The following is a 27,472-nucleotide window of genomic DNA, read 5'->3' on the forward strand; positions in this document are numbered from 1 at the left end:
ATATTTTTCCATTAACCCTCCAGGACAGGTATACATCGAGATCTGGCCCCTCCCAGGAAACAGGAAACATCCACAAGCCTCTCTATAAGTAAAAAGATTTGTCAGGTATCCGGCAGTATGGATGAGAGGATTTTATTCAAAGATATTCCTGGTAAAAAAACCGTCGGGAAAGTATCGACTAATTTTAAATCTCAAACCTCTGAACCCCTTTATAAAACATCAGAAGTTCAGAATGGAATCGATTTATTCTCTCAGAACGTTGCTAACAGCCAATTGTTTCATGCTCAGCATCGACTTGAAGGACGCCTATTGGCATGTCCCAATAGAAGCGAAATCTCAAAGATTTCTCCGGTTTGCGGTAAAAGAGGGTCCAATGATAACCCATTATCAGTTCCGCTGCCTCCCCTTTGGCATAAAGTCCGCTCCAAGAATTTTCACCAAGGTGATTGCCGAGCTAGTGTCCCACTTACACAAGAAGGGAATAATGATTGTTCCTTACTTGGACGACCTATTGATAATGTCAGATTCGAGACAAACATTATTACTACACAGGGAGATAGTTGTGAAAGAGCTTCAGCAAGCGGGATGGATTATAAGTCTGGAGAAATCACAATTAGAACCCACTCAGAAGATTCTCTTTCTAGGATTTATGATAGATTCAATAGAACAGAAAATGTTCCTACCAGAACAAAAAGTTGCGAAACTCGTGCAACAGACGGAAGATTTCAGGAAAAGCAATGTAATTTCGATCCGAAATGCAATGAGACTGTTGGGGCTGTTAAACTCAGTGGCTCCAGCAGTGCAGTGGGCCATGAAACATGCACGTATACTGCAGTCCTGGGTGTTGAGAAATTGGGACAAGACAATCCAGTCTCTGGACCGATTGATAGAAATTCCGGAGACAGTGAAAGAGAGCTTAGAATGGTGGACAGTCCCCCACTCGTTATCTCAGGGCAGAGCTTGGCAGTTCCCTACACAAGTAATTCTGACTACGGATGCAAGTCTGTCAGGATGGGGGGCCCATGTGCAGGGTTTCAAAGTACAGGGTCTTTGGCAGCAGCATATGAGGAGTCAGTCCTCAAATTACAGGGAATTAATGGCGGTCAAGTTAGCCCTTATAGCAACTCAGCATTTGATAACGGCAAAGCATGTGCAGCTAAGGACAGACAACTCCACAGTCGTAGCCTACATAAATCGCCAAGGAGGAACGAGATCACACAAACTGTTGACACTAGCTTTGGAAATCTTGAACATAGCAGAACAGACTCTGTTGTCGCTTACAGCAATTCATCTAAAGGGTTCTATGAATTTACTAGCAGATCTACTCAGTCGCAAACAGCTATCGAATATGGAGTGGCAATTGAACAACGATGTATACCAATGGATAACATCCGTTTGGGGAACTCCAGTCATAGATCTGTTCGCCAATCAAGAGAATACCAAATGTCGTCAGTTTTTCTCCCTGAACGCCAAAGACAATCCGACGGCAGTAGATGCTCTTTCTCAAACATGGGACTTCAGTCTGGCATTTGCATTCCCACCATTGAACCTTCTACCTCTGGTTTTGAGAAAGATTGCAGCATCCAAAGCGAAAGTAATTCTGGTCGCCCCGAATTGGCCGCGAAGATCATGGTATCCTCTGCTGCTGAAGTTAAAAGTAGCAGATCCATTACCTCTGCCTGTTCAGGACAATTTAGTGTTAATTCAGAGGCAGCTGGTCCCAGACATCAACAAATGGAAGTTAACAGCTTGGTTACTGAGGAGCGGATTCTAAAAAGCTATGGCCTATCAGACAAAGTGATAGACACACTCATTAAGAGTCGGAAGAGGAATACGAGGGCTATATATCTGAAGTATTGGAAGACATATAATTTATGGAAGGAACAATCAGGATTTAAGTCGAATGAGATTGCTACAGTATTAGAGTTTCTCCAGAGTGGAGTAGAGAAGAAATTGGCTCTAAGCACGATTAGAGTACAAATTTCAGCACTTTCTGTTTTTTTGGACAGACAATTGGCCACCCATCCTTTGATTGCTCGTTTTGTGAGATCAATAGAAAGGAATAGACCTATTGCGGTCAAACCATTTCCGAAGTGGGATTTATCCTTAGTACTGAAGGCATTAACTAGGCCTCCTTTTGATTCCCACAAAGAAATGGACTTGCGTTTGTTAACATTTAAAACTATTTTTTTGATAGCAATTACCTCTGCAAGAAGAGTTAGTGAATTAGAGGCATTATCCTGTAGGAAACCCTATTGTATTTTTTATAAGGACAGAGTAGTCCTTAGAACAAGTTCAGAGTTTATTCCAAAGGTTGGAGATATTTTTTACAGATCTCAGGAAATTATACTGCCAACTTTTTATCCGATTCCGACAAATGACAAGGAAAAGGAACGACATTTATTAGATGTGAGACAAATACTTAAAGATTATTTGGAAAGAGTGGAAAATTTAAGAAAGACTGAAGCATTATTTGTAAATTTCACAGGTAAATTAGTAGGGCAGAAAGCTTCAAAAAGAACGATAGCTAACTGGATTAAGTTATGCATTTTGGAAGCATATAAAATTATGGAGGTTGTACCCCCAAAGAATCTTAAAGCTCACTCTACGAGAGGGACAGCAACAACTTGGGCCTTCAGAGCTGGTGCTTCTCCTCTGGAAATCTGTAAGGCAGCAACGTGGAAGAATTTGGGAACGTTTATGCGGCACTACAGACTAGATCGGATATCTTCATCAGACCAAGACTTTGGAAGGAAAGTCTTACATGCGGTCAGCCCACCCTAAAGGTTAGTGTTTTCTTGAGTATCATCTCGATGTATACCTGTCCTGGAGGGTTAATGGAAAAAACTAAACATTAGCTTACCTGGTAATTTTATTTTAGGTAACCCTCCAGGACAGGTGGGGTAACCCACCCGTATTGTTCATAAGCTATGTATATATTGTTATGTATATATGAAGATATGTTAATTTTGTGCACTATGAAAGAGGCAAGTGTTAATAGTTATAATAATAATGTGTATTTGTAATACGCTATTGGTTAGGTGTCAGGAGTTGAGACCTGTTGGTAGTTGTTTCTTGGTTATATACTGCCGGATACCTGACAAATCTTTTTACTTATAGAGAGGCTTGTGGATGTTTCCTGTTTCCTGGGAGGGGCCAGATCTCGATGTATACCTGTCCTGGAGGGTTACCTAAAATAAAATTACCAGGTAAGCTAATGTTTAGTTTTCCTGCTTTCACGGAAGCAGCCATAGGGCTAATAGCCTGTGTTTATTAATTAGCTGCTCTGCCATGGCAGCCAGCTGACACAACTAAGAGATTAAATTACAATTGTGATTAGTCACAGATCAATAAAATCCTTTATTTCCTTCCCAGGACTGCCGAGTTCAGAGAAACAGGAATGTATTGGTTTAGTCACTAAACTTTAGACACTCAGTAAACTTTAGTGGACCTGAACTCTTACACAGGACAGAAGGAAAACGGAGAGAAATGTACCCTGTATGTATTTTAAGTGGTTAGCCTGTCTAATTCCCCCTCATTTGCAGGGGCGTAGCAATAGGGGGTGCAGAGGTAACGACCGCATCGGGGCCCTTGGGCCAGAGGGGCCCCAAAGGGTCCACCCTCTATCACAGTATTAGCTCTCTATTGGTCCTGTGCTGGTAATAATCACTTCTATAGATGCTTTGAATAGTAGTAATCCTTAGCACACTGTTCCCCATCCCCTTCTTGCACCTCTGACACTGGGGTTGTCCTTGGCAGGTTTTGGTGCGCCGTATCAATTGTTATGTATAGAGTGCTTGGGGGGGGGGGGGGGCATGTAAAACTTGCACCGGGGCCCACAGCTCTTTAGCTACGCCACTGCTCATTTGTGTCTAATCACAACTGTAATTTGATCTCTCCCCTGGGTCAGCTGACTGCCATGGCAGAGATTGCAGATAAGCTCATTTGAAAGCACATGATGTTAGCAATATATCTGCTTTTATGAAAACAGGAAGTAGAAACAGCACAGATTTGTTAGGATTTGTATCAGCTGTAACACAGAAATGTTTTTTTGTTTAAGGTTATTATGCTGCTGCTTATCTTTTAGAGCAGTGAGGATGTTTTGCGTTCAGGTCCGCTTTGTAGTACATGGTCAGGGGCCCCTACATCAGCCATTTCCTGTAATTAAGGATGTCCGAGCTTCAGGCTGCAGTCTTGTCAGAGGACTTCTGTAGAAGAAATTGATGGTCTCTATTAGCTTTGTATCTGGCTTTTTGTCCCTGTGTTGCGATGTGAACTCAATTAGGGGGTGAGTAGCTCAGAATATTCCCTCTCGCTGCTTCAGGATGACCAGCTCAGCTTTTTCATTTAGATAGCGGCAGAAGCCCCCATTCCTCATGGCGATCACACGTTTATGAGCGCTCTGTCATGACACCAGCAATATATTAGCGAGTGGCCTGTCCAAACGCTCCCTACCATGGAGGAATTAGGTCAGCGGACCCCTCATAAATCTATCCTGTCTGAAGCTGGTGCTGTTGGGAGTCTCAGGATGGCAGATGAAGATGCTATTCATCAAATTCTAAGTGCAGTTGGTCCATTTCAAAACGCATACTTTTTCTAGTAAGTGGGTTTTACAATACAACATATTGGCATGAGGGTAGCTTTACAGCTGGTCTGGGCGACGAGGGGAAGGGGCACACAAGTAAAGTGACATCATTACTCTGTTCCACTCCACAAGCATGTTATGGGTGTGTCTGTGACCAGGGTTGTAGTGCATAGCAGCCTGGCATAAAGTTGCAGACTATAAAGGCTCCTACACACATCCAACAAATCCGCCCGATTGTCATCTGGTTTTGGTCTGTTGGACAACAATCAGGCGTGTGTATGCGTGGCAATCGACTAAATTAGCGACTGATGATAGGCGGTTTGCCCGATCCAACCATAGGATCAACTCACACGACTGTTGGGCTTATATCGGGCAGTTGGCCATGTGTGTACAAGTCGTTTGAGCGTCGGCTGGTAATGGGCCTCCTGATCAGTTGATCTGACATTGGCTGGCCATGGAGTTTATATATAAGAGACATTCTGCTACAAACCACTTAAAAAGAACCAGAGGCTGTTTTTGGGTGGGCAGATGGGACACACAGGCATGTTCTCTGCCTCATGACATGCCTCTGTGTCGCCCCACCACTGCTCTATGACCCCCCGAGATTAGCGACAATATTTGTGGCTATCTCGAGGGTAAACATGTGGGAAAGGGATTCCCTGTTCAAAACTCCTACCAGGGGCGTCCCTGCAGGGTTTCCCGCCTGCTCTCTCTCTCCCCTGCCGCTCCCCCGCCTCTCTGCACGCTGGATGAGAGAATCAATCTCTCCTTGCAGCGTCGTGACCCAGAGATTGTGAATGAGGGCCAATGTGGCCCACAGAAGCAGCGGTTTTGGCGGCTACCTGATCCGCTCAGCCCCCAAGGTCAGGTAGCCTACTAGTTTTTCTTTTTATTTTTTAGCCCCTCTCTGTAAAGTGGGGTTGTACTCCTAAATCTAAATTTCAGTAACTACTATTATTTACATGAAAGAACATTTGAAAGCATTTCCAAGTATGTGTTTCAAATTGTTTATTATTATAGGATTATTTTCACGGCAGAGAGTAGTACAAGCTTGCTTATCTCTGGTCATCCTCAAAGCCAAGAATCTCCCTGTTATGCAGGAGAACAGAGGCGCCAAAAGGATAAAAGGAAGCTAAATGAGCTTAAAAACCAAATTCTTGGTAAATAGAGGAGGTAGTGGTGGACTTACCTCCTCCAAGTAGACACACAACGACTGTAGTAAACACAGTCAATATATTTTATTTATGAACTCCAAATATGCAACGCGTTTCGCAGGTTTGATCCCGCTTCATCAGGCAATAACAACGGAGCAATAGCTGTAAACAGAGATAATTGGCTCATAACCCATGTGTAGTCATACAGTCATTAAATTGTATAAAGATAAAATATATATAAAAATTATAAATAAATATCAAACATCAGAGGTGAAATAGATATTAAAAAGTGGGGGTGATTGGGATAAAAACAGTGGAAAAGGTAATTGTGAGCAGTGATGAGCAAAACTGTTAATATTCGTTTCACATAAAATCTTGCAATAATAATGTTTAATTCAAAAAACAATTTTGGTAGGGGGGGGGGGGGGGGAATAAATAAATTCCCGTTAACTTGCGCGGTTTTTGCGTACATTGCACATATCCACGAAAAAAACACCTATCTTTTGGGCTAGAATAAAAATTGTTTTGGACGCTTTGCGCTAAAATATAGTTCTATATGTTTTCACAAAAATATAAGAATTATAAGAATCTCCCTGTGCCTGTGTCTTCACTCTGCCCTCATCTCAGCTGTTGCCAGGGTGATGTATGTATTCAGCAGAGAGAAGGGGGCGGAGTGAAGACACCGGCACATGGAGATCCTTGGCTTTGAGGATGACCAGAGATAAGCAAGCTTCTACTACTCTCTGCATTGAAAATAAACTATCTTATGTACAAGGAATGCCTTCAAATGTTTTTTTTTTTTCTTTGTAACTAAGCGAATTTAGTGAAATTTTAGTTTGGGGAGTATAATCCCCTTTTAACAGGGCTAAGAACACATCTGTGCCTGGAGCGCGTGCTTAATTTCTTTTCATTTATTTTTCTTCACACTCCTGCGACTCCCGCCTCCTCGGACCTTGGCTGATTTATCACCATTCCTTAGCCCCCAGGAAACCTGCCACGTGCCATAAATGGAGACTGCACTCTCATGACTTGCATCATATATAACGGTGATCACCTCACCGTGCATTAATTAGGTTTTCACGCGGTTAGAGGAGTCAGGAGTCCATGAATATCGATATTCTCTGCATAGCGGTGTGAGTTTAGTAGAAGGAGCTGCGGGCTTCTGTACGCCGTATATCTGGCAGCCACGTAGTATGCATCTTTTATAAGCGCTCAGTACTTGCAGGACGCACGCAGCTTTTAAATGAGGAGAGCTCTCCAGTGTGTGAGAACTAGTCAGAGTTTCGCTAGACTTTAAAGCTATCCTTCCAGCATTAATGCAGCAAGTAGTGGAAAAGCAGAATAGTAATAACGCCTATGACCTGCACTCTAAATAAGGTATTTTTCCCAAAGTCCTGCTTGTACAAAGTAACTGTTTAGAGCCAGGCAGGAGGTCCGAGCTTAAAGAGGAACTCCAGTGAAAATAATGTAGTAAAAATAGTGCTTCAGTTTTACAATAATTATGTATAAATGATTTAATCAGTGTTTGCCCATTGTAAAATCTTTTAAATCCCTGATTTACATTCTGACATTTATTACATGGTGACATTTTTACTGTTGGCAGGTGATATAGCTGCTGCATGCTTTTTTGGCAGTTGGAAACAGCTGTAAACCGCTATTTCCCACAATGCAACAAGGTTCATAGACAGGACACTGCCAGGAGTACCCACAGTCCTCAGCTTCTTGTGGGAGGGGTTTCACCACAATATCTGTCATACAGCGCCCCCTGATGGTCTGTTTGTGAAACTGAATAGGTTTCTCATGTAAAAGGGGGGATTGGCTACTGATTGGGATAAAGTTCAATTCTTGGTCGGAGTTTATCTTTAAAAAATAAACCCAAAATTTACTTACCTGGGGTTTTCTCCTGCCCTTGGCTAGCTATCGGTCCCTCACTGGCGCTTCGCTCCCAGCCGGTGGCCCTGGGTCCCCATTTTGCAGATGCTTACCTCGCTAAGTCGGCATCTTCTGTGCCTGCTTGAGTGCACGGCCGCGCCGCTTGCAGTCGTGCTCCCCGCAGCCGGAGTGTTCTGCGCTTCAGCCTACGTGACCACGTTCGTTAGTGGCGTGGCCGTGCGCTCGCGTAGGTGCAGAAGACGCCATCTGTAACAGAGGGGACCCCAGGACAAGGGCTAGGGAGCGGAGCGCTGGTAAGGAACAGATAGGCTGCCAGGGGCTGGAAAAAGCTCCAGGTAAGTAGGTCTTATTTGCTCGCCTCTTTCCTTAAAAGTGGAATTTTAACCAAGGATTGAATTTCATCCCAATCAATAGCTGATACCCCCTTTACCAGGAGAAATCTATTCCTTTTCTCAAATAGATCATCAGAGGGGTCTGTATGGCTGATATTGTGGTGAAACCCCTCCCACAGTGTGATGTCATGACCATGGTCCGTTGCTGTCTGCGAAACCTTGTTGCATTGTGGAAAATAATGGCTTTTCCAACTGCCAAGCAAGCAGTATCTCCCTCTGTGCATAGAACTCTCAGTAACCAACATTCCGATAGATCACCTGGCAGAATAAAAGATGTCACCAACAGTGATACCTTTCAGAATGTAAATTAGGGTGAGGAAAGATTTTTACAATAGGCAAACACCGACTAAATCTATAAGTGAATATTGCAAAAGTAAGCAATTTTATTCATTATGTCTTTTTCAGTCAAGTTCCTCTTTAAGGTTGCCATAGATCACGTGATTTAGCAGTACAACATGTCTGCCCGATCAATGTTTTGATTGATTTCGGGTTGAAAGGATCGATTGGAGATGCTGGAAAATCTTGGGTCACTGGTGCTCAATCGGATGCATGTCGGTAACGGCGTTCAATTTTACAATGACCGAGAGATCCCTGGCAAGTGTCCCTCCCCCCCCCCCCCCCCCCCCCCCAAGTAAAAGTTTGTCCCTCCCTCCCCCCACATGCCTGTGTGTCCCAGGCAAACTGGACGTGGTCGCAGTCTTGGTGACAAAGGAACCAGATGGGCTTAGATGTGGCTAGACCACATAAGATCCAGGCGGTATACCCCTCTAAGGGAGGGTGAGTGGCACAAGGGGAAAATAGGCACCCAGAATTTGATAAAACTAAGTTAGAGAGTCTGAAGCCAATAAAAATGTTTTTCTTGTACAGTTAACTTGAGCATTAAGATGATTCCTGCGGCAGAATGAGATATTTATCCCCCTGAAATCCCCGGGGAAAAATTCTGCTTTTGCATAATTTTGCTTCCTGGAAGAGGCAGAGCTTTGCGCAGTAGCTTTGCCTCTTCTCCAGTCAATCTCCATGGATCTCCGCCTCCCTCACAGCCCATCTGTCTTCTTTCAGTGGGAGAGGCGGAGATCGGCGGATATTGACTGGAGGCAGAGCTACTACGCAAAGCTCTGCCTCCCCCGGGAAGCAAAATCTACAACCTGAAAGTCGTGGAATTTTGGGGGGATAAATACCTTGTTCTGATGCAGCGAATCATCTTTGATGTTATTGCTTAAAGAGGAACTTCAGCCTAAACAAACATACTGTCATTAAGTTACATTAGTTATGTTAATTTAAAATAGATAAGGGCAGCCATCTTTTTAGTTGAAAGAAGGTGACAGGGAGCATGATACTAGGCCGATTTCTGATGGTTTTCATGCTGAAATCTGTTGGAAATAAATCGGTCTGCGGTGTATAGGTAGGTAACACACCCCTCTCTGATTAGATTGGTCTAGTGAGAGATTAGTCATATGGTTGATATGCCCATCACTTGATGTACTGATGTGTGGGCACTTTCACACAATTGTAAAGTTCTGCAGAGCAGCCACAATGAAGCACAGGAGCATTACGGACCTACTTAGTTCCTGCTCTGTTCACATTTCTTGTAATTTTTACCTCAATTCTCTAATAAACCATGCCAGTTGCCTGACCACTGCTGATACTCTGCCTTTTAATACTATGTGTCACTGGCCCAGAATGAACATGCAGATCAGATGTTGTGACTCTGACTCCGCTGGCTGCATGCTTCTTGCCAGTGGGTGATTCAGAAACCACTAAAGCCAAAAGCTCAGCACAGAAATCAGGCAACTAGCATTGTCTATAATGTAATGAAGATGGCAGATTCTGTATTCCTCTCACTTCAGGTTCCCTTTAAGTCTTGTGAAGCGGGATAAATTATGATGTAAATTAACAGCGTGGCGTTCTTTTTTCAGGTGCCCTCCCTCCTTACCGGTGTGTCCCGGTCCAGTTTGAGGAAGCTGATTACCTGTATGCAGACTGCCCCGGGTATCCTGACAACAATGACCAGCGAGCTGTGGTAACCGAGCTGGGGAACTCCTCCAGAGAACAAGCTGGTACGTGACTGAGTGACTAAAGAGCTTCAGGCTCCATGACTGTCCCACAATCTGTCTTCATAGACCCTCATATGGACATGCTAGACCTCGGAAACCCCTAGTGGGGGTACATTTGAAAGTGGTATACGCTAATTTGGGCGCAGCATAAGCTGAAAAAAAATTGCAAAAATTTGTGTGGAGACATAGGCACCCATGCTCCACACAATTCAGCAATAAGGCATCTGCCTGTTTTATTGACCCGAGGAAGCAGGCAGGGATCTGCGAAACACATTAACATAATAATCGCGCTTGAGTAAAAATCTTTTTCCTACCTAATCTTTTTCAATCCTTCTAAGGAGGCAAGACACCTCTTTATCCTTTTAGTATATTATATATGATATAACAGTATTAGGTGCCTCCTCAAACGCTTTTGTATTTTCTTTTCCCTACTCCTTCTTAAAGGAGTCATCAGGCAATATAAAGTACCCCCAATCTACTTACCCGGGGCTTTCTCCGGCCCCTTGCAGCTGACATGTCCCATGCCGACAACTCCGAACGCAACCGCCAGCCTGGGGTCTGTGCCGTGTGCAGAGGCTGACCTCCTCTACTGCACCTGCGGGGGTGCCACTGTCAGTCAAGTCCATATTGTCTGCAGCGTACTGCGCAGGCGCACTGGTTCTGCACCTGTGCAGTATGCTGTGGACAACATGGACTTGATTGAGAGCAGCACTTCATGCAGGCACAGGAAGGACGACCTCGGGGTCAGCCTCTGTATCGGCGGGGACCCCGGGACGCAGCGTGGGACATGTCAGCTGCAAGGGGCTGGAGGAAGCCCCAGGGAAGTAGGTTGGGGGTACTTTATATTGCCTGATGATTTAACTTACTGCCCCTTCTTAACAATGTTGGAGGAGGAAGCATAGGAGAAATGCAGTGGATCTCCCACCATGGTGGATGGCCATAGCACAGAGTTCCAACAATCCTATCCATATCACTTATGATTTGATTCCAAAGGAACGACAAGGTTCTTCCAGACATAATATTGTTGTAACTGATGGAGCAGAGAGGTCTGTACACGCAGATAGGCACTCAGTATAACAAGTTAGAACTCTTTACTGAAGAAAAAACATGCAGAGATAAAACGTACACCACCATCAGGTAATGCAGCTTACTTAGAACAGAGAGGAACACAGAGTGAATACAGGAAATCTCAATACCATAGAGATAATTGCCTCACTTTACAGATAGCGACATCTTCTGGTTGCTTTACTATACTGCAGTTTAACTAATAATGTTGTTACTACAAACAGTAACTTAAAGAGAAAACGTAACCAAGAATTGAACTTCATCCCAATCAATATCTGATACCCCCCTTTCCCATGAGAAATCTATTCCTTTTCTCAAACGGATCATCAGGGGGCTCTGTATGGCTGATTTTGTGGTGAAACCCCTCCCACAGTGTGATGTCAGTGTCTCACAGCTCTGTGGTCCTGACATCACACGGTGGGAGCCTTGTTGCATTGTGGGAAAAAAACAGCTGTTTACAGCTGTTTCCAACTGTCAAAAAAGCAAGCAGCATCTCCTTCCAGTGACCTCACCTGCCAGCAGTAAAAATGTCACCATGTAATAAATGTCAGAATGTAAATCAGGGAGAGTAAAGATTTTACAATGAGCAAACACTGACTAAATCATTTATACATAATTATTGTAAAAATGAAGCACTTTATTACATTATTTTCACTGGAGTTCCTCTTCTTAATAGGGAAAATCAAAAAGTAAATGCAATTTGACAATTGTGTGCCACCCGCAATAATCAGAAGTTGCCAACCTGTTTGCAATGGCTTATGGGTAGCTCACACATGTATAGCGCTACACTCCACCCTACTTGGAGCAGAGGTCAAACAAACATGGATGCTTTTGTTTGCTTTTACGATTCTTGAACAACGCGCCTGTGAATAGGATTCTATCTGTAGAGCATATTGTGCTGTATACTGATGGAACATGCCATTCAATGCTAAAGAAGAGGAATGCTGTAAAAACCATTCCTGTTGCACTATCACAATGCCCGACAAACAAGCAGCTCAGCTTCCCGTGTAAAAGAGACCTAAAGGATACATAAGGAATGTTTCATACACAAGCTTATATAGTGTGCATGTAAATAAGGGCATAACAAAACTCCTGTAACCCCCAAAATCGTGTGTGTGTGTGTGTGTAGGGGGCGGGGCACTCCTGTACCTAATGCAGAGCAGCAGCCATACATTACCCACATCTGGCGCGAAAGAAAAAAAAAAACTGATACAGTTAACCACTGAAGGACCACTCGGCGGAAAAAAAAAGTAAGCAGTTAAAATCTCACAAACTACAGGTTTTGGACAGCTCCGTCTCCTCATGGGGGATTCTACGGGTTTTCTTTGCTTTAAAAAGCATTTCCTGAACTGCAGTTGCTAAGTCTAACTGATAAAATAGTATGCAAGTGAGTAGGGAGGCTGGCTGGTATCTTGCTATTTTGGCAGTTAGACTGCCGTTCAGAAAATGCTTTTAAAAACAAAGAAAACTTTGAGAATCCTCCATCAGGAGATGGACTAGTACAAAACCTATCGGTGCTGTCAGATTTTAACTGCTTACTTTTCCCCCCCTAAAAGTGGGCCTGAACTCTTGCACAAAACAGAAGAAAAACATTCACAAAATGCATTTGTATTTATAGAGGTTAACCTGCCTAATACCCCCTCCTCTGTCATAAGCACAAGTTGTAATTTGATCTCTCAGCTGTGTCAGCTGGCTGACTCGGCGGAGCAGCTAATTTATAAACACAGAATATTAATCCTAGGTCTGTTTACATCAAATAGGAAGTGGACACACTGCATATTCATTGCAGGATTTGTATCAGCTGTAACAAAGAAATGTTTTTCATTAAAGGTTATTATGCCTTTGCTTATATTTTGGAGCAGAGAGGAAGTTCTGAGTTCAGGTCCGCTTTAAAGGTATTACCCGAAGCAGCGTTTTATTGGTTTGGTATAGGTAGTTCTGTTTCATGATCCACATTGGACCATAACTCGCATAGCATCAGATATCTTGGTAAGAAAGGACAACATTTATTTATAGTTACAGCATACAGACTAAAAATGAGTAAATCCATGGCGACCGTATCATAGAACTCCTTGGTGTATTCTAAATTAGATTTGTTTGTGGTAGATCCAGTTATAGCCTCCAACAGTCAAGTGTAATCTTCAGTAGAAGGCTTATGGGTCAGACGCTGATGAAATTTGCCCATGACCGCTCGCCTGATGGGTCAGAATTAAGTATTTTAAATTATTGATTCTAACATGCTTTGCTTTTTTTAAAAAAAAATTCCGTTTTTTCCAATATAAGGGCCTGTTTACACGGGCTCCTGCCCGGCTTCCAGCAACGCCTCATTCGGCGGCGTTCCGTCGCGATCTGGGGTTTTTCGTCCCCACAGGGGGACACGAAGTGTTGTGCGCAACAGGTTCCCGTGGGGGCGGTTGCTGGTGTAGTGGCACAAGTATAACAACTACAACAAATAACATTTGTAAAGCGCTTTTCTCCCATAGGACTCAAAGCGAACGAGCATGGCTCAGACCAGTTTAGCTGCCTTAGTATAAGGAGTATAGTTGCCCCAGTATAGTTAGTATATTTGCCCCAGTATAGATAGTATAGTTTCCCCAGTAGTTTTTTTTTTTTTTTTTTAAATAATCTTTATTTATAGAAAAATTTTCCTTCAAGCAAATATACAAATACAATAAATAATGTACTCAATATAATATCGAACACATCCTAAATCCATTTTGCAAAAATACCATACTAAGAAATGAAGGGAAAAAAAATCCCTCCCCACACATACTCCATTCCTCCATCTTCAGGGGGCGTGTCCACATAACCACTATTCAGACGTAACCTATTAAATTAAACTCCATCCCCCAGAACTAGTCTCCCGAGTCCCTCCCCCTTTTACCAAGGTTACTAAGAAGAGAGAGTCAGGATCCCCAACCCATCAATCTAAACTTTCAAACCATCCATACAAACACGCAAACAAAACAAACAAAAAAAAAATAAAAATAAATAAAATAAATAAAAAAAAAAAAAAAGAATTAAAAAATGAAATAAAAGAAAATACACACACACACACACACACACACACACACACACACACACACACACACACACACACACACACACACACACACACGCACGCACGCACACACACCAAAAAGGGGGAAAACCTCATGCCACTGTCTCGGGACATCCCAGGCCTGGGCCACCATCGACAAATGGATCAATCTCACTTGTCCCTCAAACACTCTGTGACCCTATAAATCTCGGGCCCGTGCATACTCCTCAGAGGATCTAAACCTCAGCCATTTAGCCCATGTACTGTAGTAGACATCCGATCTATTCTGCACCATATGCATAAGATCTTCCATATTCATGATATCATCTATCTCTCTAATCCAATCCCCTATTGATGGAGGGATAACCTGTTTCCACCTCCTAGTTATCAAGATCTTAAGGGCATTCAGGAGGTGCCTCAAGAGTGAATTTTTATATTTCTTGATGCTCCACGTATTTACATGCAGCAAGAAGAATGCAGGGGTCATCTGGGGGGGTAAACCCCAAGATCTTCTGTATATAGCATTTCACATCTGTCCAAAATTTTACCAATCCCTCACATCCCCAAAACACATGTAGGATCGTACCTCGCTCTTTATTACATCTCCAACACATGGGTGAAGCGTTCGGAAAGGCCTTGTTTAACCTGTCTGGAGTCCAGTACCATCTCGTAAAGAACTTATAGTTAGACTCTTGTGTTTTGGATGCCACTGAGGATTTATGAACAAACAGCAGGATTTTCCCCCACTGCTCATCAGTAAATGTGTTACCCAGGTCCCCCTCCCACTTGGCCCTAATATATCCCGCTGGATCTACTTCATCGTTTAAAATATCATATATACGTGAAAGAGTACCCCTAATCGCCCCCTGTCCTCTACACAATCCTTCAAATGCAGTCAATTTCCTTGAGAGCTCTCTCTTGCTACCCACCGCCCCCAAGAAATGACGAAAACGAATAAGGCCCCACTCATCCAACCCAGGATTACCCACCTTTTCCCTAATCTGATGCAGGGTAATCCAATTCCCCTCCTCGATCAAGTTTAATGCTCTTAGTTCCCCGCAGCTTTTCCAACGTGGGAATCCCTCGCTCGTAATACTACCAATTAACCCCGGGTTCCCCAATAATGGTATCATGGGGGTTGGCCATGGAGACATATCCCCCCGCTCCCTATACTTACCAAATAAAGTCAAGGTTTGGTTTATCAGGGTACTTGCCGGGTGGGTTATCTTAGCACATTTCCCAATCCAGGGTGTATACTGAATAGGGTACGCCACCAGCTCTTGCTCCATCTCCACCCATTGTTCATTACCCTTGTGTCTAGACCAGTCTACCACCCGAGTTAACACTGCAGCTGCATGATACAGGCGTGCATTAGGCGCCGCCAGTCCCCCCCTTCGCTTACCTGCATACAAAAGCGTGGATCTAGTGCGTGGAGGTTTCTTTTTCCAGGTAAAACCTCATGAATAATCGTTTGACCTGTTGGAAAAAGTGCGGAGGTAGCATGATCGGTACAGCCTGGAATAAATATAATATTCTAGGCATCACTGCCATTTTCAGGATATTAATTCTACCTAACCATGAGAAGGACCCCACATCCCATCTTTCAAGGTCTTTACTGATATTATTCAGCAAGGGGGGGAAATTCCGCTGATATAGTTCCATAATCGATGGAGCAAGCTTAATTCCCAAGTATGATAGGCCAGACTGGGCCCACCCAAATGGGAAGTTCTGCGTGATCCTCGTGATCGTGTCCTGATCCAGACCCACTGACATAGCCTCGCATTTATTATAATTAATTTTGAAATTAGAAACGCTCCCATATTTAGTAAACTCCTGCATCAGATTAGGCAAGGATATATGTGGGGTAGTCAAAAAAAATAACAAGTCATCGGCATATGCTGCCACCTTATGCCTAGATTGAACGAGTGTTAAAACCCATAATATTCTCATTGCCCCTAATTGAACACAACAGGGGCTCCAGGGTCAAAGCAAAGATCAAGGGAGACAAGGGGCACCCCTGTCGTGTCCCGTTACTAATGCTGAACAGCTCGGAAGGTACCCCATTCACTCTTACGCTTGCAGTGGGAGACGAGTACAGTGCTAAAATTCTCTCCCTCATTAATCTTCCCAACCCCACATGCCGCAGTGTCTGATCAATAAAGTCCCAGTCCACCCTGTCAAATGCCTTCTCCGCATCCGTGGATAATAACAGGGTGGACTGGGACTGGGTCCTGGCCCACTCAATCAAATCCAGAGCTCTTATTGTATTGTCCCTTGCTTCTCTCAAGGGCATAAAGCCCACTTGGTCGTAGTGGACAATACCGCCAACCAAGCGCGCCAGCCGGTCTGCAATCATCCTGCCATAAATCTTAATCTCTGCATTGAGCAATGATATAGGTCTGTAACTGGTGCAGAGCAGTGGGTCCTTACCTTCTTTAGGTAGGACCACTATGTTCGATCTAAGCATATCTTGTGAAAATGCACAACTCCTCTCCCTCCCACCTCCTATCAGGTTAAATAACCTTAACATCTGAGGGGTCAATATATCAAAAAACGTCCTATAATATTCGGAACCAAACCCGTCTGGCCCGGGAGCTTTATTTGGAGGGGACTGCCAAACCGCCTTCTGCAGCTCTTCCTTTGAAAAAGGGGCCTCTAGCTCTGCCGCTTCTGCGGCGGCCAGGGTCGGCATTCCAGACCTCCTCAAATACTGTTGTATTTTATCTATCTTCTGTTCTTTGGAGTTTACCCCACTCTGTTCAATATTATAAAGTGATTTGTAGTAATTTCTGAAGACGCACGCGATAGACTCACTTCGCACCCGCCTTCTCGAAGTCCCATCTAAAATCTGTGGGATATACAACTCCCTTTGCTGCTGTCTCAGTGCCCTAGCCAATAACCTCCCGCTCTTGTTCCCGTGTTCATAATATAGGCATCTGCGTTTTGCTGCCATCTCCTTAGACTTCTGGAAGAGAAGTGATTTTAATTTTTCTCTTTCCCCCCTTAATTCCTGCCATACTGCAGGCAGCAGATTTTTCTTATGCTTTTTATCTAACTCCTGCACCCGGTTCCAAGAATCCATGATAGCTTTAGTTCTTTCCCTCTTCCTCCTTGCACCCTCTCTTATGAAAAACCCCCTTATGACACTCTTGTGTGCCTCCCAGAGTGTAATCGTAGTTATTTCTTCCGTCTGATTTTCCTTAAAATAGTTCTTTAGCTCTGCACCAATCACAGATACCACCCGCTCATCAGATAGTAATGCTTTATTTAGTCTCCAGTTAAATTGAGGTCTGCCCCGGTTATCTGTGAACAGTTCCAGAAACACCGGCGCATGATCAGACACTGCGGCAACCCCAATTCCAGACTGCGGCTCCTCAGACAGCAGATTATGAGACACCAAAAAATAATCAATTCTTGTATAGCACTGATGTAAACCCGAAAAATATGTAAAACCCTTCTCAAAGGGATGTTGTACCCGCCATATATCTACCAGCTGCTGTCGTTGTAGTCCAGCCCTGGCTCTAATCAGGAGTTTTTTTGAGAGGTAAGACCTCCCAGTTGAAGTATCCATATCAGGATCTAGACTGATATTTAAATCCCCCCCAATTATAACGCTCCCCTCGGCAAATGCCTCAAGCCTCGACAGAAATCGCTCCATATATCCAACCTGTCTCTCATTAGGGAAATAAACTGAACCCACCGTTAGCCTTCGCCCCTCAATTAAACCTTTAATCAATATATATCTACCATCCTCGTCTCTTAGTTCCTGTATCTCTTCCAGTCTAATATCCCTAGATACCAACAAAGCGGTACCTTTCACCTTTGACTGTTGGGGAAGACTAAAAAAAGCATGAGGAAAAAATTTATTTTTAAAGATTGGGGGTCCCCTTAGGGAGAAATGGGTTTCTTGGAAACAGGCCATCCCTATACCTTGCTTTTTAAGGGATCTTAAAAGTGATGCCCGCTTTTCAGGCACATTCAGGCCTCTGGTGTTGAGAGACATCAGCTTAATTCTTGTCATGGTCTAACCAAACTCCAAAACTTGAAATATTCCAGGCCAGGTCTCCCAGACATTGGCATGATAAGGAAAGGGAAGGAAAGAAAAATCACCCCCCACACACACGGCATTCATTCTCATTACACACCTTTGGTCCTCCTTGTTACCCACACCTAACCCCCAGTAGTTAAATCAGTTACTGAGCAGTGTATAGGGAGTATTCCCTCAGTGGTGGCAGCTTCCTCTTTCATATTCTGCTGGTCGGTCCCTCTCCTCCCTGCTGCGTGCGCCTTCTTTCACAGTAGCGCGTCCCCTCCGGCTGCTGTGAAGAGGCAGGAAGCAGGACAGCGGTTCCCCTGGTAATGGCTATATACATCGCTAATGAAGGCTGGCGGGAATGAATTTAAAAATCATTCAGAGTCAGAAGATTAGCTGGGCCCGGTGCAAAACGTTCCGCGGTCCGGTATTGGGCCGCGGCCCGGTGGTTGGGGACCTTTGGCTTAAAGTATTAGAGGAGGAGGATCAGCAGAGCAGCCAGGCAATGCTCATTATTTAACAGGAAACAAATATGGCAGCCTCCATATCCCTCTCACCTCGATTTCCCTTAAAGTGAACCTGAATTCAGAACTCCTCTCTGCTCTAAAAGCTACACAACAGCAGAATAGCCTTTAAACAAAAAACATTTCTTTGTTACAGCTGATACAAATCCTAAAATAAATCTGCACAGTTTCTACTTCCTGATTCATGGAAGCAGACATATTGTTTACAGCCTGTACTTTCAAATGGGCTTATCTGCCATAGGCAGTCATGTGACAGGGGGGAGATCAAATTACAACTATTGATTAGATACAAATGAGGGGGAATTACACAGGCTAAACTCTTTACATACATACAGGGTGCATTTCTGTTATGTTTTCCTTGTGTCCTGTGCAAGAGTTCAGGTCCACTTTAAGGAGGTGGCAGCAACCAGTGTGCACAGAGCTGATCCTGTCCTGCTGTGAGATAAACATTTTTGTGCACAACCTGCAGCTACGATGCTGCAGATAATCTGTATACATATCAAACTCTGGCCTGCAGAGCCATCAGTTTTGGCCCGCAAGTGATTTTCCCTCTTTGCATTATGTTTGACCCACTCTAGACCACCAGGGAAGTTATATTTGGGGAGAAACCCCAGATCACCAGGGTATGGGGAGGGAGGTGGCCCACTAGAAAACGGGGGACTCTATAGATGATGAACAAAGTGTATAGCAAATTTTAATACCCAAAAGGATGAGAACGCCAAGACCTTGCGAGGAGAATCGATTGGCCAAGGTTTGAAGGGTAATGGCCCATGTTGGTGTATGTTTCTCGAAAAATTTAGTTTTTAGGGATCGCTTAAAGATTTCAAAGGCTTGGATGTGTTTTGGAAGAAGATTACAGAGGAGGGATGAGGCACGTGAGAAATCTTGTATACGTGAGTGTGAGGAGGTGGTTCTGCCAGCCTTATACTTGTGTAACCCTTTCTAGACTATTACCCCTAAAACATGGTGGCCCTACCTTTTTGACATTTCACACACCCTTTAAGGAAACCTGAGACAGCGAAGGGCCGAGTGGCCTCAAGGGGGCTGGAGGAAGCTCCAGGTAAGTATAAAACTTGAGACCTTTTTGGTCTCAGGTACACTTTAACCCTCTTCCATCAAATGTGTAACCTTTCAGCTAAGGGGAATTCTAACTAATACCGATTGAAAAAATACCTAGCTATAACCCACAATTCAGTTTATCATTAACCCCAACCTAATCCAATAACTTGTCCTCCTCACCAATAACCTAAAGTAATCCTAAACTCTGCAAGATTTTATAGGGAACCTGAGGTGAGAGGGATATGGAGGCTGCCATATGTATTTCTTTTGAAACAATACCATTTGCCTGGCAGCCCTCCTGATCCTCTGCCTGTAAAACATTTAGCTATGGACCCTGGACAAGCATGCAGAAGATCAGGTACTCTCAGATTACTCAGGGTTTACTAGATTAACCATATGCTTGTTCCAGGGTTTTGACTCCGACACTACTTATGCCAGAACAACAGGGCTGCCAGTCAACTGGAATTGTTTACAAGGAAATAAATATGGCAGCCTCCATATCCTTCTCACCTTTAAAACTTACCCCCTCACCTTCTATCAGGAAGACATGTAATCCTAAAACCTTATATAAATGTATCTATGTTTTTACAATATGAAGATAATGGCACCTTTTGTAAGATCCAGTAATAATAATTCTTTATCACCCTGTTTTCCAGAAGAACAAACGTCGAACTTCCTACCTCAGGATTTTCTCAGGATATCGGAGGTGGAAATGCGAGGTTCTGAAGATGTGGCTACAGGAAATGTACTTCATAGACTGATCCAAGAGCAGCTGAGATATGGCGACCCCAATGAGAATATGAACCTCCTTGCTATACAGCATCAGGCCACAGGGACTACCGGACCAACCAACGTGACGGCCAACTCTCTTTCCTCTACTGAGAACCTCAATCAGGAAGACCCACAAATGGTCAGCCAGTCAGCCAGGCAAGAACCACAGGGGCAAGAACATCAGGTGGACAGCACTGTGATGGAGAAAACACTAAGGACCTCTCAGCCCCAGCAAAACAATGAGGAACTTCCTACCTACGAGGAAGCCAAGGCTCAATCTCAGTTTTATAGATGCCAGCCAACACCTATTGGCCATGGATTTTATGTTGCAGGTGTGGTGGCTAACCACAAATCCAAAACGGAAGGCCGGGCTACTGTAAACCGGGCCAACAGTGGACAGGCCCATCAAGATGAAGCACTTAAAGAACTCAAGCAAGGTCATGTTCGCTCTCTAAGTGAGAGAATAATGTTGTCACTAGAGAGAAATGGAGTCAAACAGCACGCTTCTACCACTGGTAGTATTAAAGGACTAAAGAATGGTGCCCCATCTCCTGCTCCGAGTTTAGGAAAAGGAATGGAACAAAGGGGGCCCCCTCCAGACTATCCTCATAGAGCCATTAAACAGGCTCAAACTCCTGTGAAAATAATTCAGGATCAAGGGCATTTTTATAATGAACAGCAACATCCAATGGTCCATGAAGTGATAAAAACGTATCCTGGCTCCCACCCAACTAGACCTGAGGTTTCTGTCCTCCGCTATCCACCACCTCCGGAATATCACATCAACAGGTATTACTATTCTCAGTTTGTGTAATGAAGAGGAATGTATAGTGCTTGACCCTTTTTTTATCTCTTTCCTGCTCTTAGAAGCCATTTTCTGCTAGGAAAGTAGTTTATTGTTGGAACTTCTTATCAGTGATGGTCACACTGTAGTCACTTCCTGTCTGAGTCAGGACTGAGTCAGCCACTTACATACCTGATATTTAAATCTTTCAGGCAGAGAAAGAAAAATAGGAACACAGCATAGTTATTTGTGTGCTAGGCACTGTACATACACATGTCTATCTCATCATGTCACATCACCTCGGGTACCCTTTTGTCACATGTCACCTTGGGTACCCTTTAAGGACAAGAGCTGGCCGTTTCCCATTTAGCCCTGTCATCACTGTGATTGGCTCACAGTAATCACAGGGTCAGGAGCCAGAAGCTCTGCTGTCACTGAGACAGCAGAGGGAGTGGGTGCAGTGGCGGAACATTGGCGCAGAAGGCGTGAGTGGCGGCAAATAGATGAAATCTGCATCCTGTCAGAGCCGCACAGGCACCATCAGGACACAGATTGCCACTGCGTCGGTCCGGAATAGGTTGATCTTCGTCCACAGATTCTGTCCACCATGTATTTTCCTCCCTCCGTTGCTCTGTTAGGTCGTGGCTAACAAAGCTTGGGCCAAATCACCTTTTAATGGGAAAAAAATTCCTTCCTAACTCCAGGTAGTCAGATAAAATCCCAGTATCACCTACTGGGAGTATATAAGTATAGCTGCAGTTGTCCTTAAAGGAGGATTGGATGCTTTCCTTGCACTTAAAGGATACCCGAAGTGACATGTGACATGATGAGATAGACATGTGTATGTACAGTGCCTAGCACACAAATAACTAGGCTGTGTTCCTTTTTTTCTTTCTTTGCCTGAAAGAGTTAAATATCAGATATGTAAGTGGCTGACTCAGTCCTGACTCAGACAGGAAGTGACTACAGTGTGACCCTCACGGATAAGAAATTCCCCTTTTTTACCTCTTTCTTGCTCTCAGAAGCCATTTTCTGCTAGGAAAGTGTTTTATAGTCGGAATTTCTTATCCGTGTGGGTCACACTGTAGTCCCTTCCTGTCTGAGTCAGGACTGAGTCAGCTACTTACATACCTGATATTTAACTGTTTCAGGCAGATAAAGAAAAAAAGGAACACAGCATAGTTATTTGTGTGCTTGGCACTGTACATATACATGTCTATCTCATCATGTCACATGTCACTTCGGGTATCTTTTAAGTACAGATATAGAATTTGTCATAACTACTTCCTGAAAGAGCCCCTTCCTAAATAGATGGCAAAACCTTTTTTCCTCCATAGGCAGATCATTCCCCATTGTCCTCTGTACAAGTCTAGGGACAAAAATCTCATCTGCCAAGCTTCTGTAGTACCCTCTGTTGTATTTATACATGTTAATCAGGTCACCCCTTAGCTGTGTTTTTTTTTCAAGCTAAATAAACCCAGTTTGTCCAACCTTTCTTGGTGAGACCTTTCACCTCCCCTGATTGTTTTAGTTGCCCTTCTTTGTACCTATTGTACAAGGTCAATGCCCTTCCTATAGTGCGATGTCCAAAACTGTATTTAATTGGCCTCACAAGTGATTTATACAGAGGGAGTAGTATACTAGCATCTTGAGATATTATTTCCTATTTCTTATATCCCAGAATTGTACTTGCTTTAGCTGCTGCTGATTGGCATTGTATACAGTTTTTTAAATTGGGTAAGTGAGACCTTCCATCCCTCAGAAACCATTACAGGGGTAGGTTCAGCATGAGAGTCAGGCAAGGGAATAAAGATGGCTGCCTCCATAGTTTTCTGTCACTGCAGGTTTTCTCTTATTCAGAATGGCAGCAGGATGAGTATAGTGGACGGCCCTAGAGTTGTTTTTCCCCTGAGTGAATAATGACTCTTCCCCTTTCTCAGGCTCTGTTCCCCGGCACATAACTCTCTGCTAGGAAATTATGAGAGAGAGTAGAAGAAAGCTCATTTATTAGCCCAGAGGAGAGCTGGCAGAAGCGTGGGAGTGTTTCATAGCTGCGGCCCTGAGAAAGAAAGGAAAAGGCGAGATATGATTCAAGCGGTTTATATTTATCATTCATGCATCTATATTTATGCAGGGCTGAACAAGGCCTTGTTGGAAAGAATAAATCACACTATTTTTTTTTGTTTTTCTTTTTAATCCGATTACACTCCCAGAGTTCCCGGCGCACAGCTTAATTCAATTACAACACACAGAAGTGAGCTCCCTAATGCTAACCACATGTGTTTCAATTCAGAAAAACAATTGCATCTGTGTGACGTCAAGCTGGCAAAGTTCAATACGAGTGACTAGACCAAAAAGCATGGTCACATAACCTGAGCTCTGCAGCTTTGACAGTTCCCCTATCTTTCTCAGATGACTGCAGCAGCAATGCATTCTGGGAAGGGAAGGCGTGACATCCTCGCTAGGGATGCAGCTAGACTGCCACTCCCCTCCTATTGAGGTGAAGAGTGAGATAGAAGGATGAGGGGGTGTGTACTTCCTCTGCCCCATAGGCCAACCTTCTTGTTGCACAACTTGCATGTACAGAAGCGCTTTTCCTGTTCCATATATAGCCCCCTCTTCCACATGTAACATCCATGAACAACCCCCCCCCCTCTGTCATGTTCATCTCTCTTGGGCAGAAGCTCTCCAATTCTATTTTGAGGCTAAGCATTTGCGTTCTTCTTTCATTTGCAGCCACCCCTCCTCCAAGTTCAGCTGCCCCTTGGGCTGCTATTACTCTAGACCTGTGTGACCTTTCTAGTAATCCCACCTCTCCTTACAGTGGAAGCCTGCCAGTCAGAACTACCAAACACAGCAGCATGGGCCATGTGACTGCCGTGCCCAATCAGCAAATTTATTTTATTTTTTAACCCCTTCTGTACCAGCAGTCTTTGGCCCCTTAAAAAGAACCTGAACTGAAAATAAAAAGTAAAAATAACCCAACATAGGTCATACTTAACTCCTGTGTAGTCTACTCCTCAATCTCTTTCTCCTCTCCTGCGTCCCATTTCTCCACTGTGATCAATGGATTTCTCCGTCCGACATTTTAAAAATGGCTTCCCGGTCAGCACACTGTTAAACTGTAATATCACCCACTTGAGCCATAGGGAAACCTGGACATTACTTTGCACATTCAGCTGTAACTGACAGTTGCTGATATATAACTGACAGCAACTGGTATATTTTAGTTCTGACAAAACATTGTCAGAACTGGAAGGGGATCACTGTAAGAAGAAAATGGTGAGCCTCTGAGAGGAACTGATGGTGAGGTTAGTATGTAATATTTATTTGCAGCTACGTCATGTGTTTATTTTAAATAATTTTCATTGCTTCAGGTTCCCTTCAAGGACCAGAGACTGCTGCTTTGAATAAACTGCGCTTGTCGACGTCACGCTGCGCTGACCCGCTGCTACCGTGCTCCAGTAGCTGTATCCCCCTTGCTCATTTCATTAACAGATTTCACTGACCTTGTCATCGATGTGAGCCAATGTGATTGGCTCACAATGATCATGTGGTCAGGAGCCAATGAAATCAGCTCTTGGTTGGCTGAGAGAGCTCTGCCATCATACATTCAGCAGAGTGAAAGGCCTGCAGCGGCGCGATTGGCGGTAGAAACGGGAGCGTGCGGCAGGGATCATTGATACACCCTGGTACATAAACACGGTCTGGATGTGGGACCGTTTTTGGGGACAGGCAGTTGAAGGGAAGGACTAGGACATCTGAGGTGACATGTGACATGAGATAGACATGTGTATGTACAGTGCCAAGCACACAAATTACTTTGCTGTGTTCCTTTTTTTCATTCTCTGCCTGAAAGAGTTACAAATCAGGTAGCAAGTGACAGTTTCTGTCCGCGTCAGACTATAGCGTAACACTCACTAATAAGGAATTACAGCCATAAAACACTTTCCTGGCAGAGAATGGCTTCAGAGAGAAGGAAAGAGATAAAGAGTTAATAGTTCATAGATTTTTAGCTCTGGCATACTTCAATGAAGTTGTCATTAAGAGGCCATGAAACAGTAAAAACTTAAAAAGTATATTTAAATCTAAAATAAAACTGTGGGATAGCTTAAAGCAGTAGGATCAGCCATTCTATGCCAGGGAAAAAAATCACATATATAAGTAGATAAATACTTGATCTACTTACATAACACATGTATTATACTGTCCACGTTTTGATTTCAGTGAATGTTATATAGTAAATGGCGAGAATTCTGTTAGTGGTGGGGGCCATGTCTTTTGCCCACAGTTAAGGCTAACTCGTGATGTCATTTCTGCCCTTTACTTTTTTTCTTGTCTCCTCCAATCGCTGAGTCGCCTCAGCCTTGCTTGTAAACACAAGTTAGTAGGGGATTAGGTTTCAGATAAGCAGCTGGCAGGGAAATAAAGGAAAGAGGAGGAATACATTATGAATAAAAAGAACCCCCAGCATGCAATTCTTTGGCACGACTAATAAAGGTCCAGTGCTCCTTACTATGTGATAACTCCAAATCATAACAGCAGAACAAGTTTTGAAAGTTTTGAATGCAGGATTAGCATCTTTATCACTTAATACACTCAGACCAGTTGCTGTTGAAATTTGATGTTTATGGTGACGATACCGCTTTAAGTCATTTTTAGGAGAAGGAGGATGGATACAATAGTTTATCTCATTAGACTATTTTCACCCCGGATGTCCTTTAAAGAGGAACTCCAGTGTAAATGTAATAAAAAAAAGTGCTTCATTTTTACAATAATTATGTATAAATTATTTAGTCAGTGTTTTCCCATTGTAAAATCTTTCCTCTCCCTGATTTACATTCTGACATCACATGGCAGCATTTTTACTGATGGCAGATGTCACTGGAAGGAGATGTTGCTTGCTTTTTTGGCTGTTGGAAACAGCTGTTATTTCCCACAATGCAATAAGGCTCCCAAAGTGTGATGTCAGAGCCATGGTCCTGACATCCCACTGTGTGTGTGTGTGTGTGTGTGTGTGTGTGGGGGGGGGGGGGGGGGGGGGGGGGGTCACCACAGTATCAGCCATACAGAGCCCCCTGATGATCCGTTTTGTGAAAAAGGAAAAGATCTCTCGTGGAAAAGGGGGTATCAGCTACTGATTGGGATGAAGTTCAATTATTGGTTACAGTTTCTCTTTTTGTGTTTTGCATTAGTAGTATAAAGACATATTGGGCCCTATTCAATTCACTTTTTCTCCGAAGTTTTTTTTCTCCTGTGATGGGATGTCCAAACTTTTTAGGCCACATTGGCTTTCTTGAGAATTCTAAGAGGCCGAAATTAAACCCAGTTTTTTCTGATTGCAGTTCGGTACACTATGCCTGTGACATTTTGTCAATTTAAACATTTCAGTTTTAGGCTTTATTCACTGTTAGTTCTCTGACTTCGAATTCATGCAAGTCAGCCTAATTGCGTTCCTGGAGAGACCGAGTTGCAAAGGCATCGTTTTTCCACCACAGCAGAAGTCCGCTACATCTTGCCAAGTACAGCACAACATGGGTACTGCAGAAGTTGTAAAGTTAATTGCAGGAACAGATTGGTGTGGCTGGTGAATGCGTCAGTGTAAATTAAAAGAGAAAAAACAAAACACTAGTAATCTGTCAATTCAGCATTGCCTAAATATAATTTCTCCGGCGTTGGCATCTTACATACTAGCTGTATCTGTTCTTGTTTGCAGCCGGCAGCAACCGCCTCAGCACCCGTTCTCCTCCATACCACAGCAGCATCACAGCCCCATGTCCTCCCCAAACCTCCTCCATCTGCAGCTCCTTGCATTCCACCTCCCTGCCATTGTTCCCTATGGGAATGCCATCCCGCCCGACGCCGTGCCCGTCCCCATCGCCCAACCAGCCGCTGCCGCCAGAGGCCTTCGCCATTGTGGAGCGGGCTCACCAGATGGTGGAGATGTTGACCAAGGAGAACAGTACCCTGCAACGGCAACTGGACGGCTGTTTTGAAAAAGCTGACAAGCTTCAAAGGTACGTTGCCTGGATGTGGATGTTAGTGATGTATGTAATGCCGGCCTGTTTCTGTACAGAAGGATAGGCACAATATGTTTACTATGGCTGTGCCAGGAGGT

The 27,472-nt window shown here is 43.8% G+C and overlaps 2 protein-coding genes across 2 annotated transcripts in view; both read left to right on the forward strand.

The window, feature by feature from the left end:
- Nucleotides 1–27,472, forward strand: part of AMOTL1 (angiomotin like 1) — a 172,486-nt gene that overhangs the window by 98,291 nt on the left and 46,723 nt on the right. The window contains 4 exon segments of the mRNA XM_068266833.1: nucleotides 9,941–10,081; nucleotides 20,456–21,359; nucleotides 27,071–27,137; nucleotides 27,139–27,375. Of these exon segments, the coding sequence (XP_068122934.1) occupies nucleotides 9,941–10,081; nucleotides 20,456–21,359; nucleotides 27,071–27,137; nucleotides 27,139–27,375 (1,349 nt within the window).
- LOC137545506 (uncharacterized) lies at nucleotides 172–3,186 on the forward strand. The gene is made up of 2 exons (XM_068266832.1): nucleotides 172–2,786; nucleotides 3,121–3,186. Exon 1 carries the CDS (start codon nucleotides 586–588, stop codon nucleotides 2,782–2,784), a length of 2,199 nt encoding a protein of 732 aa, XP_068122933.1. The 5' UTR covers nucleotides 172–585; the 3' UTR covers nucleotides 2,785–2,786; nucleotides 3,121–3,186.

This window comes from Hyperolius riggenbachi, chromosome 2 (assembly GCF_040937935.1).
Source record: "Hyperolius riggenbachi isolate aHypRig1 chromosome 2, aHypRig1.pri, whole genome shotgun sequence".
Classification (NCBI taxonomy): domain Eukaryota; kingdom Metazoa; phylum Chordata; class Amphibia; order Anura; family Hyperoliidae; genus Hyperolius; species Hyperolius riggenbachi.

Coding starts and splice junctions, on each gene's coding strand:
- LOC137545506 (XM_068266832.1), top strand. CDS start 586: ATGGATTATAAGTCTGGAGAAATCACAATTAGAACCCACTCAGAAGAT.